We start from the raw sequence: 19,635 nt of genomic DNA on the forward strand, positions 1-19,635 counted from the left end.
CCAAGCATCCTTAACGGAACTTTAAAGTTCACTTAAAGTTCCGTTACATACAAAAAATTACTTAAAATGAGAGCTGATTAAGCCAAAATAGCCCTTCTTATCCGAACTTCTGGTTGCTTGGGTCAGCTTGCAATGAAATGAATCACAAGTCGGACCTTACATCAATTAAGTATGTATACCAGCTGTTACCCGCTAGCTACACTGAAGCTAGGATGGGGAGACAAAAACAGGGTCGTTTACCTTCTCTTGCCACTACACACCCACAACCGAACTTACCTGCAGCAGGAGTTATACACGCACGTGTGTATCACGACACGTGCCCACCGGCGTGCTATGGTGGGACGATCGGCAAACTGGGTCGTATTCAATATGCTCAAAGCTGATCAAGCAGTGTATTCACCCTGGATCCCAACAAGCGAGGACTGGCGGCTCCTTTGTGAGCCCGAAAACGAGGTGAAATTACAAAATATAGTGAAAAGACTAATCAATCAAGGCCTAGCTCTCAATTAATGTACTCGACACCGTACTTCATCTTAGCATGCTAATTTATTTAGAGTTTTCATAGTGACGTCATTTAGGGTAGGGTACTTGCGGTTTTTCTTGACATTCTCTCTCAGTCCGGATGATTTTCTCTCAGTGCCACGGTGCATCGACGGAGGTCCTACCGTGCGGTTCGTCGCGGGCCGTCTGATGGTAGTTGAGAACCACCGTTCGCCACCGGTTCTTGATGAGCGTGCGATGATCGACGTTGCGTGGACTTGACCCACGATGACTGCTGAAAGCTAACCGCCGGCACTGGCGGAATCGTGAACCCACTTGGCGATGTCGGTGGTTGAACTCAGATGAACAATAGCGATGGCCACTCGAGGTTCTGGACGTTGACACGGGTGCGATCTCGGTACATGCGATGTTAGCGATAGATGGTGGTGTGGTGGCGATGGCTGTTCTAGGGCTCGACCGGTGACGTGCTTGCTCGCGATAGCGTCTTCGGCGACGATGGTGGTGGCAGAAAGGTGGGCGATGGCGTGGTTTGCAAACGCGTCTTCGGCGACGATGGCGATGGCAGAAAGGTGGGCGATGGCGTGGTTTACAAACGCGTCTTCGGCGACGATGGCGATGGCCGATAGGTGTGCGATGGCGTGGCGATGGCGTGGTTTGCAAACGCGTCTTCGGCGACGATGGCGATGGCGTGGCGATGGCGTGCTTAACTTCGCGTCTCCGGCGACGATGGCGATGGCCGAAAGACGTCAGATGGCTTGACGATTTCGTCAGGAATGCAGGGCGATCCCTGACTCCAAATAATATCCACCGATTACGCTGGCATTCACCAAAAGCACTGCTCGACAAACGAGTTGATGCCGGACTGTAACTAGTTCGGGAACCACTGGGAATCTGCCTTACGCACCACCGTACTACCTTGCCCTGGCTCTGCTATTCGAGAAAAGCAAAAATACACAGAAAAAGGCCCACTTGCTGGACCTACCCCTAGCATTAGTTCCCTGGTGACGTCACTGGTATTATCTTAACTCCACAACCGCAAGTACAAATAATAATTTACCTTTTTTCTTCTTGTTCTTCTTAATGAACTACAATTGTTTCTTTGTTCCTCGAGATGCTTGTTACACTTACACAATGGATCTACATACAATAAGTACAATAAATTATACAAAGAACACTACTGTTTCACTATTAACCGCACTGCGGATTCTTACTTTTAGGGCAACTTCTTCTACTTGGTGCACCTCTCGATCTAGATAAATCAACTAGTCACTTTCACTATTTTAATGTACAAATTTTTGGTTACAGTTAACTTTAACTTTATTCCGTCGTGCACTTCTATTCTTGGTGAAATCAAGAAACGAATAAACCGCTTGATCGTGTAGCTAAGCCATTTTATCTGGAATCCGACCAACCCGACAATAACCGAACCCTAATGGTTCCTATTCAGTTTGGCAACCCTTCCAACTGGCGGTCCCTGTGGGCAAGCATTTAACGTCTGGCAAGTTTTACTGTTTTTTCCTTGCACTCAAACCGCTGTAAACACATTCGTGTCGGTGGTGTGAGTGACAAATTGGTATTCACTTTTCTCATCGGCAAGGTGACACCCATTACCGATTGAAAGGTGAGATGTACAGTGGGCTTGGTGGAGGGAAAATATTACTTGTGGTGGAGCCAGCAAATACAAAAAATGAAACCACAGGTTACATTACCCTACCGTCCCCCTCCACGAAATGCAAAACAAGTATGCATTCGAATCCGCGATAGTATCAAATGATTTATCTGTATTTCGGTTGTTTTAATTACAACATTAATCTAATCTTGATTTATGTTAAATTTAACCTACTTTAGGTCCTCCTTGAAATGCCTGTTTATCTTCATCGCTCTCACGATGAAGAAAAAGGGAACTCAAAAAGTAATACCAACACTACTGTGTTGAGAACTGTCAAACCGTCTGCTTCTGTTTATCTCTCGACGCGAATATCGGCGACCGTGCATGCGGGCAGTCTGTAATTTCGCGTTGTTTACGGTTTTCCGCGAGTTTTCCGGTGAATTGGGCAAATTAGTGTCATCTGATAGCAGGATCTCAAGGCGCGCTTATATCCGCGATCGGAATAGCTCTAGCCGGTTATGTTGCCATTGGACTGTTGTGTGATCTGCTGATGGAGAGACGATGCTTTCAGAGGAGGAAATTCACCGCACCAGATATATTTTGTTTGGTTCGAACGAGATTTGGCTGACTAAAACGTTGACTGAAATATTACCGACGAATCAAGGATTGAGCAAAACTCGATGGTCGTCCGGACGACTCTGTCACGGTGAGTGTTTCCTAATCAAAACGGCTCACTTGAAGATTGTACTTAAGGCGATTTTATTTTAATTTTCAGGCTTCAAGTCGCATACTGAAAATACGCCAATAGGCTTTCCTGCTTCATCGGCCAGTTCATATGAACTAGTACCGACTCGCGCTAGGATGATACACGGGACATATAACGCATCTAGCTTGGCATTGTACCCGTCCGCGGCGGAAGACTGCCGGAAGTTTCGTTTAAATACCCTCTGACCGACGGAGTATACCGGCGCAAATTGTTTGGACCGAAGATTGTAGGTTTTGATGTTATTGTCATGACACTTTTTCAGATTTTTAGTGACCAAAGAATAAAGTTGCTCGTCGATTTTCCCCTTCCTTTCCAACCTTCTTTCCTCAGATACCTCTTCCTGTTCCCTATCCATTTTATGTTCCTCTCCTGATCCGATTACTTCATGTCCGAAAAGCACCCGATAGGGCGAAAAACCGGTAGACATGTGAGGGGTGATGTTTAGGCAGTGTTCGATTTCGGACACACGCGTGTCCCAGAGTTTCTGGTTGCTCTTTACGTAGGACCTGATACACGCGTTTATAGTACGGTTCAACCGTTCTACGGGATTGGACTGACTATGATGTCTTGAATTTTTCCAGTGCTGAACCTGGTATTTGGTCAGGAAAGCTTTGAACTCATGAGACAAAAGGTTGATGCATTGTCCGTTATTATAAATTCGGGCACTGAATACCTTCTAAACCAGGATTCCTCTAGAATCTTGGTGACTATCGGCGCAGAGATTTTCCTTACCGGGGTAAGTATGCACCATTTGGAAAACAGGTCCATGATTACCAAGAGGTGAGTATTGCCCTTCGGGCTGCGGGGAAGCGATTGAATGAAATCTAACGCGATGATTTGAAACGGCTTATTAGTTAGCCTTTGTCGGCCAGGCTCGGGAATTTGTGACCTGTTGGCTGGCTTATTTTGGTGACATAAACACGCTTATTCTGCGTCTCGCACGAGACGAAACGACAGTTCTCGTCTCGTTGTCGTGTGACACTTCTCGTTCTATTCCAAATGTCGACTCGCGCGAGGCGAGACGTTCATTTCGTATCGGGAGGAAGAATGAACCGGCATCCAAACGAAGTTCATTTTGAGAAACGTCAAACTGGGATAAGTTTATCCGTATTTCATGATAAGGGCCAAGCAAATTATGGTTGATTTACAATATGTTTAGAAGTATTATTTATTAGATATATTCGCAATGAAAAAGCCATCAATGCATGCTGTAATAATCATGTATGCGTTTTTCCGCCAGTTTAAAATTATCACATGATTTTTTGGAAGATTTTGCAACAACTTTTGTGAAAAAAGAGTGATTCGAAACACGCCCTTTTTTGTTCGTGATAGAGATTTGTTTTTGAAGTGTTTAGCTGAAATCTGATAATAGGTAATTATTAGTTACTAATAAAAATTAGTTTTACGGTTCTGTAGCTGATCGATCTCGTACCGGATTTCGTTTGTAAATTCATCATTGGTGGACTGCCTTTGTCGCTTTCTTCTGCATAAACTGTTACGATGGTTTTCGTCAGGTAAGTCAGGTAACGAATCTCTAGGTACTTGTACTGGGTGTTGTATTTTGTGATTTAACGTTATTTCAGGTCAAACCCGTCCGAGAATATTGATTGGGCAGAGATCTGGAGCAAATTTGGTCCCACGTCACTTTCAATAAACTGCTATTGTTCCTCCAGGTACACGGAACTCGCGGTACACTGGGTGATGATGGTGGATTTACAAGGCTGGGGATTTGTATGATCGAATGTGCTAACTGCTCCGAAAGTGATCCGGGCTTCGCATTAAAATGCTCGCTCTGCTTCCCTGCTTTCGAAGTGCAATGATTTGATGGAAGTAACAAGAGCTGTGCGGACTGGACGTTCGAATACCACACCTGCAGAAGAATTTCTACCGAGAAGAATTGTTGATGCTGACCTATAACCATGAAAAACATCTGCAATGCTTTCTACTTTGTCCAATGGTTATGAGATAGAAGTTGATCGTGTCGGTATATTGATAAATTGTGAAATATAAATAGAAGACTATAGTAATAATATCTAACAGTTATTAAACATGTCCATTAATATAACTATCTATAATAAATATTACCAAACAACCTAATCACATAACATCTTTTGCTTATTGCGACATTGCTTGTCTTTCCATGCTCCTATACATTCTACGGATGTCTTCTGAAAGCATTTATCGCATTACTACAAGATTTTTCAGGAATCATTTGAAGCATTTTAAGTTTTTTCTAGATTGAAAGGTTTTTTCTAGATTGAAAAATGTTTCATAAAATTCTACTGAAACTTTTTACAGGATACTTCGTGAATATTTCGCCGGGTTCTTCGGAATGATTTTGTAGAATTTTACTGAAAGGATTCAAAGACCTTTCCCAGGATTCTTCAGGAATTTCAAATATGAACCTTTAAGAATACACCTGGATTATTTAGGAATTTGTAGCAGGATTGTTTTAATGTATTTAATGGTTTTACATTTATGTTTTCATATTTTTATATCACATATTTCACATACATATATCGTTGTAACTCTGTTGTGAATTTGCATTATTAATTGCTGTCGGTTTTGTAGGTTTTGTATCAGGTGTGGTTAACCTGAGCAATTGATCTAAACTCGAGACTATTAAAGTTTGGAGAACTTAGAACACCTGGTTTTGACGTAACATAGTTACATTCCAGGCATGGTGTATCGATCCGTTGATAATCAGGCGTCAGTAATCAGCACTATAATTTGAGGGAAAACAGATACTACAGATAAAACGTTGTTCTTTCGGAAAGTCCTCCAGGCATCCGGAAACTCCCCCAGAAATTCATTTGAAAATTTCTCCAGGAATTCGAAAACTTGTCCATGAATTTCCTCCTGCAATTCGATAATGTGTCTTCTAAAATTCCTCCTCAGAAATTCTTCCAGAAGTTCGAAAATTCTTGCTCAAAAAAATTTCTTCCGAGGTCCTCTTCTGAAGTTCCTCCAGGAATTCCTCTGACATTTCCTCCAGGAATTTTCCGGAAATTCCTTTAGTAATTACTTCGAAAGTTGCTTAAGGAATTCCTTAGGAAGTAGCTTTAGGAAATCTTCCGGATGTTCCTTTAGGAATACCTCCGGAAGTTCCTTTAGGAATTCCGCCGGAGGTTACTTTAGGAATTTTTCCGGAAGTTCCTTTAGGAAGTCCTTTGGTAGTAGCTTTGGGAATTCTTTCGGTGTTCCTTTAGGAATACCTCTGGAAGTTCCTTTAGGAATTCCTCTGGAAGTTCCTTTAGAAATTCATCCGGAAGTTCCTTTAGGAATTCCTCCGGAAGTTCCTTTGGAAAACCTTCGGAAGTTCCTTTAGGAATTCCTCCGGAAGTTCCTTCAGGAATTCCTCCGGAAGTTCCTTTAGGAATTCCTCCGGAAGTTCCTTTAGGAATTCCTCCGGAAGTTCCTTTGGGAATTCCTCCGGAAGTTCCTTTAGGAATTCTTCCGGAAGTTCCTTTAGGAATTCCTCCGGAAGTTCCTTTAGGAATTCCTCCGGAAGTTCCTTTAGAAATTCCTCCGGAAGTTCCTTTAGGAATTCCTCCGGAAGTTCCTATAGGAATTCCTCCGGAAGTTCCTTTAGAAATACCTCCGGAAGTTCCTTTAAGAATTTCTCCGGAAGTTCATTTAGGAATTCATCCGAAAGTTCCTTTAGGAATTCCGCCGGAAGTTACTTTAGGAATTCCTTCGGTAGTAGCTTTGGGAATTCTTTCGGTGTTCCTTTGGGAATACCTCGGGAAGTTCCTTTAGGAATTCCTCCGGAAGTTCCTTTAGGAATAACTTCGGAAGTTCCTTTAGGAATTCCTCCGGAAGTTCCTTTGGAAATCCTCCGGAAGTTCCTTTAGGAATTCCTCTGGAAGTTCCTTTAGGAATTCCTCCGGAAGTTCCTTTAGGAATTCCTCCGGAAGTTCCTTTAGGAATTCCTCCGGAAGTTCCTTTAGGAATTCCTCCGGAAGTTCCTTTAGGAATTCCTCCGGAAGTTCCTTTAGGAATTCCTCCGGAAGTTCCTTTAGGAATTCCTCCGGAAGTTCCTTTAGGAATTCCTCCAGAAGTTCCTTTAGGAATTCCTCCGGAAGTTCCTTTAGGAATTCCTCCGGAAGTTCCTTTAGGAATTCCTCCGGAAGTTCCTTTAGGAATTCCTCCGGAAGTTCCTTTAGGAATTCCTTCGGAAGTTCCTTTAGGAATTCCTCCGGAAGTTCCTTTAGGAATTCCTCCGGAAGTTCCTTTAGGAATTCCTCCGGAAGTTCCTTTAGGAATTCCTCCGGAAGTTCCTTAAGGAATTCCTCCGGAAGTTCCTTTAGGAATTCCTCCGGAAGTTCCTTTAGGAATTCCTCCGGAAGTTCCTTTAGGAATTCCTCCGGAAGTTCCTTTAGGAATTCCTCCGGAAGTTCCTTTAGGAATTCCTCCGGAAGTTCCTTTAGGAATTCCTCCGGAAGTTCCTATAGGAATTCCTCCGGAAGTTCCTTTAGAAATACCTCCGGAAGTTCCTTTAAGAATTTCTCCGGAAGTTCTTTTAGGAATTCATCCGAAAGTTCCTTTAGGAATTCCGCCGGAAGTTACTTTAGGAATTCCTTCGGTAGTAGCTTTGGGAATTCTTTCGGTGTTCCTTTAGGAATACCTCGGGAAGTTCCTTTAGGAATTCCTCCGGAAGTTCCTTTAGGAATTCCTCCGGAAGTTCCTTTAGGAATAACTTCGGAAGTTCCTTTAGGAATTCCTCCGGAAGTTCCTTTGGAAATCCTCCGGAAGTTCCTTTAGGAATTGCTCTGGAAGTTCCTTTAGGAATTCCTTTGGAAGTTCCTTTGGAAGTTCCTTTAGGAATTCCTCCGGAAGTTCCTTTAGGAATTCCTTTGGAAGTTCCTCCGGAAGTTCATTTAGGAATTCCTCCGGAAGTTCCTTTAGGAATTCCTCCGGAAGTTCCTTTAGGAATTCCTCCGGAAGTTCCTTTAGGAATTCCTCCGGAAGTTCCTTTAGGAATTCCTCCGGAAGTTCCTTTAGGAATTCCTCCGGAAGTTCCTTTAGGAATTCCTCCGGAAGTTCCTTTAGGAATTCCTCCGGAAGTTCCTTTAGGAATTCCTCCGGAAGTTCCTTTAGGAATTCCTCCGGAAGTTCCTTTAGGAATTCCTCCGGAAGTTCCTTTAGGAATTCCTCCGGAAGTTCCTTTAGAAATTCCTCCGGAAGTTCCTTTAGAAATTCCTCCGGAAGTTCCTTTAGGAATTCCTCCGGAAGTTCCTTTAGGAATTCCTCCGGAAGTTCCTTTAGGAATTCCTCCGGAAGTTCCTTTAGAAATTCCTCCGGAAGTTCCTTTAGAAATTCCTCCGGAAGTTCCTTTAGGAATTCATCCGGAAGTTACTTTAGGAATTCCTTCGGTAGTAGCTTTGGGAATTCTTTCGATGTTCCTTTGGGAATACCTCGGGAAGTTCCTTTAGGAATTCCTCCGGAAGTTCCTTTAGGAATACCTCGGGAAGTTCCTTTAGGAATTCCTCCGGAAGTTCCTTTAGGAATTCCTCCGGAAGTTCCTTTGGAAATCCTCCGGAAGTTCCTTTAGGAATTCCTCTGGAAGTTCCTTTAGGAATTCCTCCGGAAGTTCCTTTAAGAATTCCTCTGGAAGTTCCTTTAAGAATTCCTCCGGAAGTTCCTTTAAGAATTCCTCCGGAAGTTCCTTTAAGAATTCCTCCGGAAGTTCCTTTAGGAATTCCTCCGGAAGTTCCTTTAGGAATTCCTCCGGAAGTTCCTTTAGGATTTCCTCCGGAAGTTCCTTTAGGAATTCCTCCGGAAGTTCCTTTAGGAATTCCTCCGGAAGTTCCTTTAAAATTCTTCGGAAGTTCCTTTAGGAATTCCTCCGGAAGTTCCTTTAGGAATTCCTCCGGAAGTTCCTTTAGGAATTCCTCCGGAAGTTCCTTTAGGAATTCCTCCGGAAGTTCCTTTAGGAATTCCTCCGGAAGTTCCTTTAGGAATTCCTCCGGAAGTTCCTTTAGGAATTCCTCCGAAGGTTCCTTATGGAATTCCTCCGGAGGTTCCTTTAGGAATTCCTCCGGAGGTTCCTTTAGGAATTCCTCCGGAAGTTTCTCTCGCAATTCCTCCGGAAGTTCCCTTATGAATTCCTTTGGCAGTTCCTTTAGGAATTCCTCCGGAAGTTCTTTTAGGAGTTCCTCCGGAAGTTCCTTTAGGAATTCCTCCGGAAGTTCCTTTAGGAATTCCTCCGGAAGTTCCTTTAGGAATTCCTCCGGAAGTTCCTTTAGGAATTCCTCCGGAAGTTCCTTTAGGAATTCCTCCGGAAGTTCCTTTAGGAATTCCTCCGGAAGTTCCTTTAGGAATTCCTCCGGAAGTTCCTCTAGGAATTCCTCCGGAAGTTCCTCTAGGAATTCCTCCGGAAGTTCCTCTAGGAATTCCTCCGGAAGTTCCTCTAGGAATTCCTCCGGAAGTTCCTTTAGGAATTCCTCTGGAAGTTCTTTTGGTAATTCCTCCAGGATTTGTTTTTCAGAAAGGAGTTTCTCCGGAAGTTCTTCCAGGAAATCCTCCGGAAGTTCCTCCAGGAAATCCTCCGGAAGTTCCTTCTGGAATACCGTCGAAAATTTATTCAGGAATTCTTCCGGAAGTTGCTTCAGAAATTCCGTCGGAAAATTGTTTAGGAATTTGGTCAGAAATTCTCCCTGGAACTATTTCGAACTTTTCTCCTTTAATCCCATTCGGGCCCTCCTTAGCCGTGCGTACTTTCAGAGTTATTCGAGATTTTTTGAAGGTTTCTTTCAAGATTCCTCGGCAAGATTATTTCAGAAGCCTTTCGCAATATTATTTGGCAATCTTCTGCAGGGATTATTCGGAAGCCTTTCACATTTTTTATTCCTTCTGAACTAGCTATTAGAAAGAAAATATGGAATTCCTCCAATAGTTCCTTCTGGAATTCCTCCGAAAGTTCCTCCAGGAATTCTTCTAGAAGTTCCTCCAGAAATTCTTCCGGAAGTTCCACCAAGTATTCCTCCGGAAGTTCATCCAGTTTTTTTCCGGAAGTTCCTCCAGTAATACCTTAATTTATCTAAATTCCTCCGGAAATTCCTCCAGAAATTCTTCCGGAAGTTCCTTCAGGAATTCTTCCGGAAGTTCCTCCAGGAATTCCTCCGGAAAGTTCCTCGAGGAATTCCTCCGGAAAGTTCCTCCAGGAATTCCTCGGAAAGTTCCTCCAGGAATTCCTCCGAAAGTTCCTCCAGGAATTCCTCCGGAAAGTTCCTCCAGGAATTCCTCCAGAAGTACCTGCAAGAATTCCTTCGAAAGTTCCTCCTAAAATCCCTCCGAAAGTTCCTCCAGGAATTCCTCTGGAAGTTCCCCCAGAAATTCCTCTGGAAGTTCCTTTAGAAATTACTCCAGAAGTTCTTCCAGGAATTCCTCCGAAAGTTTCTCCAGGAATTTCTCCGGAAGTTCCTTTAATAAATCCTTCGGAAGTTCGTCCAGAAACTCCTCCGGAAGTTGCTCCAGCAATTCCTCTAGCAGTTCTTCAAGGAATACCTCCGGAAAGTTCCTCCAGGAATTGCGCCGGAAAGCTCTTCCAGGAATTCCCCCGGAAAATTCCTCCAGGAATTCCTCCGGGAAGTTCCTCCATGAATTCCTCAGGATAGTTGCTTCAGAATTCCGTAGTAAATTCCTTCAGCAATCCCTTCGAAAATACGTCCAGAAATTTCGTCGGAAATTGTTTCATCGATTGCTTCAGAAATTTCACCAGGAATGACTTCGGAGATTTCTCTAGGATTTTTTTTCAGTAATTTCTCACGTATTTCATTTGGAAATTGATGTAGTACTCCTTTGGAAATTTATCTTGGAATTGTTTCGGAAGCTCCTCTAAGAATTTCTTCGGAAATTCCTCCAGGAGTTCCTTCAGAAATTTCTTCCTTCCTCCAGGAATTCCTTCAGAAATTCGCCCAGGAAATCCTTAAGAAATCCCTTTAAAAATTATGTAGGATGTTTTTCGGATCTTGCTTTACATTTTTTTCGGGAATTCCTCCTGGATTTCACTGGGAAATTCCTCCAGGAATTCTTCCGGAATTTCCCCTTTGAAATTTCTCCAGGCTGGAAATTCCTCTAGGTGTTCCGTCAGAAGTTGCTCCAGAGTTTTTTTATAGAATATCTTAAGCAAGTCGTTCCTTTTAGGAATTTTTCCGGAAGCTCCTCCAGGAATTCCTCCGGAGGTTCCTCCGCAAGTTACTCCAGGAATTCCACTGGAAGTTCCTCCAGAAGTTTCTTCGGGATTTCCCAGGAAAGAACTCCTAAACCGTAGGAATTCCTGGAAGAATTTTCAAGGATGGAAGAATTTTCTGACAAAGCACCCTTCAAAGAATTTTCAATTTAACATGCTGAGAGTTTTGTGGAACTAAGTAGAAATTCAGTATCTTTTTTCTTTGATCTTTAGATGTAACTTGCATGAAAATCTTAAATAGTTTTCCGAGCTCACTACCCTAAGAGGTTGTTCGGAGATACAAATTTATCTGGTAAAACCAAAAAACTCCCAAGAAATTAACGCAGAAATTCAGAATTTTTCATGAAAAAAAATCAGAGGATTTTCTCGAGGATATTTAAATTACATTTTTCGTTTCATGAGTCTTTCCAGGCTAAAAACATTGTTTTACTGGGAACTACGCTAATGTACGCCAGTTCAGGGTATAATTACTCTCAGCGTGATACCGGAAACGCCAAAGCTGCCGAGTAAAATTACAAAAATCACCGGTACTCACTTATATCCAGACCCTTCATTTATGGCAATGAAAATCGATTAATTCATTATTAGTTACGGCTATTTGAGTTTGGAGTCAATATGATACCAATTTCTATTACCCAAATTAACGGTTTAAATGTTGCGCAAAACTAAATGTTTTTTAATCACTAAATCTCAGAAGGGTACTCCCAAATGACAAATAAACATTTTTTAAACACTTAAGTTTAATCAGCACATGTAAGAACTTCATCATGGAATATCCGGTTTACTTCATTCTCCTTCGAAAAACTCTCGCCCTCAGCCCATCGACAAAATTTTCCCTCATCCGATCCCCCATCCATATTAGCAAAGTAAACAGATGTAAATTAATGGAAATAATTATTCATCCTCTCCAATGTTCTTATTTTATTACTTTGTATACTGCACGAGAAAAGCACTAGTATTACTAGGTGGATTAATCCGGATTTTTTCGTTTCGACCATTCTCGTTTGCTTCTGACGTACCGACAAATCTCGCATGAAATCCTCGCTCCAGTCAGACTTTTGTCGACATAGAACGACAATCAGAATGCACTGAGAGTTCATCGAGGTTCATCCACATCGACAGTTGTCACTTCATTCGACTACGGGAATCAGGTGACGCGTACGACTCGACTCGTGTCGATTCGCACGAGACGCAGAATAGACATGAAAGAGCATTTCCTAACATGTTTCCGAATATCTTCAACCATTTTTGGCCAGAAGTATTTCTTCTTTACTAAAGCCACGGTCTTCTCAGCTCCTAAATGCAATTTGTCGTCGTGCTCTTCAACTAGAATAGATTCTCGTAAAGATTCTGGAACGCAGGTTTTCCACGAGAACCGATAATCTAATAAGTCATCTTGTGATGAAACAAGTTTCTTTAGGACACCATTGTCGATTCGAAAATCTTTGTATTTTTCTGGGTCAGCTTTTACTTTCCTTTTAAGGTCAGCGTACCACCCATTGTCATCGGAACTCTGTAACTCCTCCACGGAACGCGACAGGGCATCGGCAACAATGTTATCGATCCCTCGGCGATGTAAAATGTCCATTTCAAATTTTTGCAATTCAATGCTCCATCGGCATAGCCTAGAAGAGGTCCGCCAATTGCTTCGCATAATATATGTAAGCGCTGATGCATCGGTGTAGACCGTAAATTTGCTGCCCTCCACGTAGCAACGGAACTTCTCAATGGAATTCAGGACCGCCAGGCCCTCTTTTTCCGTTGCACAGTATCGTTGTTGGGTGGTGGTTAGTTTCTGGGAGAAATATGCGATGGGCTTCTCAATACCCTCGTGCGTCTGCGTAAGCACGCCGGCGATGGCTGAATCGCTGGCGTCACAGTGAATCACAAAGGGCCGGTTAAAATCCGGATTTGTTAATAGAGGGGCGCTAATCAAAAGCTCTTTAATTTTCTTAAACGACTCTTCAGCCTGGTCGTTCCAACAGATCGTCTTCGGTTTATTTCTAAGAAGATCTGTCAACGGTTGTGTGTAACTACTATAGTTAGACAAAAATCTACGGTAGTAGTTACACATGCCTAAGAATCTCCTTAGAGCTCGCAACGAAGACGGACGTTCAAAATTGACGATTGCGGCCACACGGTCTGGGTTGGGCCTCAGTCCGTTGCGGTCTAGAATATAGCCTAGATAGGTCACCTCAGCCACACAGAAGTGTGACTTTTCTAAGTTTATGGACAGGTTTGCCGCTCCAAGTCTGGATGCCACTTCCTGTAGTATGGTCAGGTGCTCCTCAAACGTTTCGCTAATGATGATTATATCATCAAGATAGACGAATACGTTTGGTTCCAGCTCACCCCCGCCCAATACTCGGTCCATCAGCCGCGAAAGTGTGGCTGGGCTATTTACGAGACCGAAAGGCATCCGGGTGAACTGGAACAATCCCGTCCCAAGACAGAAAACGCCGTATATTTGCGAGATCTAGGGTGCAGGGGAACCTGCAAGAATGCCTTGGACAGGTCTATTGTTGTAATGTAATTCGCATGCCCTAGTCTGCTAAGTATACGGTCTGCATGTGGGAGGGGATAGGAGTCCCTGACCGTACGTTCATTAAGTTTACGTGCATCCAGGCACAAGCGTACCGTGCCATCAGATTTGTCCACAGGTACTAAGCGCAAAGCCCAGTCACTATAGGACTTCTCTATGATTTTGCACTCAAGCATTTTATCAAGTGCTTGATTTATTTGTTCCTGTTTCTTAGGAGAAGTTGGAAATGGATTCACTCTTGCGGGTGGAAGCTTCTTGGCCTCTTCTGAAAGCTCTATACGGTGACTTATCCAATCTGTCGTATTGAGTATACCGTCCTCTGCCACTTTAAATAGGGTCTTCACCTGGTTCAGACGAGCCAGTTGTTCCTCCGTTAATTCCTTTTCAGAATCGTTAGAAGTGGGTGGACGATTTGTTGTGTCGATTCCCATCTCTTCGACCAAAGATTGGCCAACAGTGGGTCGAATTTCGAAGGCTCGCCAAAAGTTCATTCCTAAGAGGATTCTTCTTTTGAGCGAGGGAACTACTAGCGCATCAATTATTTTAGTCACACCGTTGAAGGTGACTGGTAAATTAACTAGCCCAGTGACTTCCAATTCCTGTCCACTTGCAGTCCTTAAACTGACATCGGAGGGGAACATCTGAAGTCCGCATTTTCGTATTAAATTAGTGGCTCCAAATCCAAGAATACTTAGATGAGCTCCACTATCTAGTAATCCAACTAAGGGTATTTCTAGAACAGTTAGATTCACGAACGGCCTATCGTCGTTGTCTAAACTTACAATGGCTTCATTTATGTAGTACTTGTGTGTATGGACATAATCAGAGTTGGATACTTTTTCGAACCCTTGGTTCTGTAGAGTATCCGTGATGTTATTAAACATATTAAGGGACTTTAGTTCCTGTTGAACTGTCGGCCCTCTGCGACAGTTTTCAACCCGTTTTTTGTGCAGTTTGGACATGAAGCTGTTTCAACATTTCTGAGCCCACACTTCTGGCAGCATTTTTGTTCTATTTGGTCACAGTGTCTGGTGTGATGACCTTTAGAATGGCAATTAAGGCAGTATTTGGGAGTTGGTTGGTTGTATTGGGAATGAGATGATTGAGCAGTCTTTTGTTTCGGTTGAGCCCCGCTCTCGTATCGATTTCGCGACGGTTTATTGTCATCATCTGACCCGCGATGGTAGACCGACGAATTGTGGAACGTCCGCGATTTTTGACTGTCGTGCTCTCTTTTCGGTTTTGGTTTACGTTTTTCGCTCGCGTCAAACTCATTCACTTGAGCCGTTTTTCCACGTTTTTTTTTACGAATCGTTGGACTGCGTTTGGTATTTGAACCAATATGTTGCATCCAACCGTCTGCCGAATTTTTTCAGGTCAGCCAAATTATCTATTTCCGACGAAACCGCGTGTCCTTTGTAATCCGCGCGCATGTTTCGAAAAACGATCTCAAACTTACGACGCTCGGTCATAGGTTTGGTTAACGAGTTGAAGATTTTTTGTAATTCGAAAAAGTAGTCGTGAAACGTTTCGCGTGGACCTTGTCTTCTAGCAATCGCACGTACCTCGGTCGAATGATCGTGGTCAGGGCTCAAGAATTCCTTCTTGAGCTCTTCTTTAAGCTCGTTCCACGACGCAAAGTCTTCGTTGTCAAAACCGGCCATGAACCAGGTTTTCGCGGCACCGTTAAACAGGTGAATCGCGGATCTAAACAAATCTTTACTCGACATTTTCTCTGATTTTGCGTAAAATTCCACTTCGCGAAGGAATTTCATGAGAGTTAATCCGTTGTCCGAACCGTCATACTTAAGCTTCCAGTCTGACACTGGTCGCCGTTTCCCCGATTTATGGAAACGTTTCTTTTCGCGTAACGAATTTCGTGGTTCGTCTGATGACCAACCCTCTTCCGTACTGGAAGATTTTCTCGACTCTGAACTCAATCGCTGGGAATAGTATTTTGACCGACGCGACGATTTGGACCGAATGTCCTCTGGTTTACCGGGGTTTTGTTGCACATTTTGCGTATTTATGCGAAGGGTATTTCCAAAATACTCCGTAGCTTGATCTCTTACCATCTGCTTAACACACTTCTGAATTTGAGGGTCGTTCATTAACCACTGTTGAAACATCAATGGAATGGCATTTGGTCCCAAACTGAACACGTTGTTCTGATTTGGAGGCTCAATCATTGATTGACCTTTCCGCGTTTTCGCGTGAGAAGCTTCTTCGAGAGGCTCTTCTTCATCGCTGGGGGTTGAAGTATTTTTTTGTGGCCCGTTATTCGCCGCGTTTTGATTCGACGAATTCGAAATCAAAAGATTCGAAATAGATTGATTTAATTGTTCGATTCTTCCAAGTTGCCCATCGGATGCAAACATTGAAAAATAATTGTTAAACGTTTCGCGAATACAACTCATTAACCCGTCAATTTTCGCGAGATCGTCGTCATTATCCGTGATATCCGTTAAGCGTTTAGTTCGTTTGAAATAATGTGCTAACCGAGTTTTCAAACTTTCGCGTATTCCATCGAATTTGTTTCTTGGTGCAAGGAAACTCCGGATTTCCTTGACCTTCACCGTTATATTCCTTATTTCTTCTTCGGCTGAGACGTCATACCGCGTAATCTCAATATTGGCGTTCGAATCGACTTTAGTATGGTCTTTCAATCGTCTCATTAGGGCCGCGCGCGTTTCAGTTTCCGTATATGGAAGACCACGGATCGCGAGTTCGTATACTATTTCATCACGCTCAAGGTGATGAACTGATATATTTTGATACAATATATCAAATTCGACATCCATTTTGAGTTCTGATCGATAAGACAGTTCTAAACCAGTAAATGAATTACTTCGTTTGGAGGACGAAGATAAAAATTTTAAACAGGTTGCTGTTTAATTACTCCTACTGGAGGGGGTGGTAATGTAATTACTTTAAATTTTAGCTGGGCGCCAATTTGTTACCCGCTAGCTACACTGAAGCTAGGATGGGGAGACAAAAACAGGGTCGTTTACCTTCTCTTGCCACTACACACCCACAACCGAACTTACCTGCAGCAGGAGTTATACACGCACGTGTGTATCACGACACGTGCCCACCGGCGTGCTATGGTGGGACGATCGGCAAACTGGGTCGTATTCAATATGCTCAAAAGCTGATCAAGCAGTGTATTCACCCTGGATCCCAACAAGCGAGGACTGGCGGCTCCTTTGTGAGCCCGAAAACGAGGTGAAATTACAAAATATAGTGAAAAAGACTAATCAATCAAGGCCTAGCTCTCAATTAATGTACTCGACACCGTACTTCATCTTAGCATGCTAATTTATTTAGAGTTTTCATAGTGACGTCATTTAGGGGTAGGGTACTTGCGGTTTTTCTTGACATTCTCTCTCAGTCCGGATGATTTTCTCTCAGTGCCACGATGCATCGACGGAGGTCCTACCGTGCGGTTCGTCGCGGGCCGTCTGATGGTAGTTGAGAACCACCGTTCGCCACCGGTTCTTGATGAGCGTGCGATGATCGACGTTGCGTGGACTTGACCCACGATGACTGCTGAAAGCTAACCGCCGGCACTGGCGGAATCGTGAACCCACTTGGCGATGTCGGTGGTTGAACTCAGATGAACAATAGCGATGGCCACTCGAGGTTCTGGACGTTGACACGGGTGCGATCTCGGTACATGCGATGTTAGCGATAGATGGTGGTGTGGTGGCGATGGCTGTTCTAGGGCTCGACCGGTGACGTGCTTGCTCGCGATAGCGTCTTCGGCGACGATGGTGGTGGCAGAAAGGTGGGCGATGGCGTGGTTTGCAAACGCGTCTTCGGCGACGATGGCGATGGCAGAAAGGTGGGCGATGGCGTGGTTTACAAACGCGTCTTCGGCGACGATGGCGATGGCCGATAGGTGTGCGATGGCGTGGCGATGGCGTGGTTTGCAAACGCGTCTTCGGCGACGATGGCGATGGCGTGGCGATGGCGTGCTTAACTTCGCGTCTCCGGCGACGATGGCGATGGCCGAAAGACGTCAGATGGCTTGACGATTTCGTCGGGAATGCGGGGCGATCCCTGACTCCAAATAATATCCACCGATTACGCTGGCATTCACCAAAAGCACTGCTCGACAAACGAGTTGATGCCGGACTGTAACTAGTTCGGGAACCACTGGGAATCTGCCTTACGCACCACCGTACTACCTTGCCCTGGCTCTGCTATTCGAGAAAAGCAAAAAAACACAGAAAAAAGGCCCACTTGCTGGACCTACCCCTAGCATTAGTTCCCTGGTGACGTCACTGGTATTATCTTAACTCCACAACCGCAAGTACAAATAATAATTTACCTTTTTTCTTCTTGTTCTTCTTAATGAACTACAATTGTTTCTTTGTTCCTCGAGATGCTTGTTACACTTACACAATGGATCTACATACAATAAGTACAATAAATTATACAAAGAACACTACTGTTTCACTATTAACCGCACTGCGGATTCTTACTTTTAGGGCAACTTCTTCTACTTGGTGCACCTCTCGATCTAGATAAATCAACTAGTCACTTTCACTATTTTAATGTACAAATTTTTGGTTACATTTAACTTTAACTTTATTCCGTCGTGCACTTCTATTCTTGGTGAAATCAAGAAACGAATAAACCGCTTGATCGTGTAGCTAAGCCATTTTATCTGGAATCCGACCAACCCGACAATAACCGAACCCTAATGGTTCCTATTCAGTTTGGCAACCCTTCCAACTGGCGGTCCCTGTGGGCAAGCATTTAACGTCTGGCAAGTTTTACTGTTTTTTCCTTGCACTCAAACCGCTGTAAACACATTCGTGTCGGTGGTGTGAGTGACAAATTGGTATTCACTTTTCTCATCGGCAAGGTGACACCCATTACCGATTGAAAGGTGAGATGTACAGTGGGCTTGGTGGAGGGAAAATATTACTTGTGGTGGAGCCAGCAAATACAAAAAATGAAACCACAGGTTACACAGCAGGGGTCGTAAGAACCTTCAATCCTCCCTTTAATTCAGTAAATCGAATGAATATAGATAAATCCTGGCACGATTTAGCATAGAAATTGTGTTACAGTAATCAATGCTCATCGAACTGTGATTCCGATCGCCAGAATACCCGTTAGTAAAATCGTAACCCAATCAAAACTCCCCAGAGATCTGTCGTCATTTCCCACCGACTTCATCCAAGCCGAGAAACGAAGAAAAACTTTATTATTATATTCACAAACCGATTGCCGAAGAATAGCAAATCATTTTTCATCTTTCGCTTTTCCATATTTCTTTTCCATTTCCGAAACGGTAAGTAGTAGACGAACCGAGTCTTTTATTCTTGGAGATGACTTTTCTTAACCCTTTTCACGTAGCACCGGGGCTCCTCACCCGCACTCAAAGATGACGGGTTGATCTTCCTCCCGACATGAGAGCTCCAGTGCCACACCACCACCTTTTATCCGTTTGCATCTGAAAGACCGACTGCCACCGTCGCCGTCGGTGTTGGATGGATGTGGGAAATCATCCATCCCGGCGCGTCGGTGTCGGTGGGTTGGGCATCTGGGAGGCGCTCTGGGAATCTCGACATTGCCGCAAATTTACAGACGTTACGTGATTTTCCTCCCAGTCACGGCGCAGCGGGCTGCATCGTTCGACACACTTGAAGGGGGGTTCGAAAATAAAACTAAATATTGCTAACTGGAAGACGCTCTTAAGACGAATGTTTTCAATTTATCATCCATTTTTGCCGCAACCTTCCCAGAAGACACTGTGGTTCTCCATGGTTCTAGGCAAAGTGGAAGGGGATCGTTTTTGTTTGAAAGTTATGCTGAGTAATTCGATACGGCATTTACTAGATTAGGGATCATGTAATGGATTGGATAGACAAGCGGAGGGTAACTTACATTGAGCTAAGAACTTTGATGGTTGATAAGGAGAAACAACGCTGATGCCCCACCCCACCAGCGGGGGAGGAAAGTTTTCCAAAGTGGCGTGATAAAATTATCATGTAATCGTTACGTGCTGC

General features: G+C 43.7%; 1 protein-coding gene across 1 annotated transcript; it reads right to left on the bottom strand.

Moving 5' to 3' along the window:
• Positions 1 to 631: 631 nt before the first annotated feature.
• LOC134222302 (uncharacterized) lies at positions 632 to 2,379 on the bottom strand. Its single transcript, XM_062701443.1, has 4 exons — positions 2,345 to 2,379; positions 1,713 to 1,750; positions 1,559 to 1,638; positions 632 to 1,428 (listed from the first exon to the last, which is right to left on the bottom strand). Exons 1-4 carry the CDS (start codon positions 2,377 to 2,379, stop codon positions 634 to 636), a joined length of 948 nt encoding a protein of 315 aa, XP_062557427.1. The 3' UTR covers positions 632 to 633.
• Between the last annotated feature and the right edge of the window lie 17,256 nt (positions 2,380 to 19,635).

This window comes from Armigeres subalbatus, chromosome 3 (assembly GCF_024139115.2).
Source record: "Armigeres subalbatus isolate Guangzhou_Male chromosome 3, GZ_Asu_2, whole genome shotgun sequence".
Classification (NCBI taxonomy): domain Eukaryota; kingdom Metazoa; phylum Arthropoda; class Insecta; order Diptera; family Culicidae; genus Armigeres; species Armigeres subalbatus.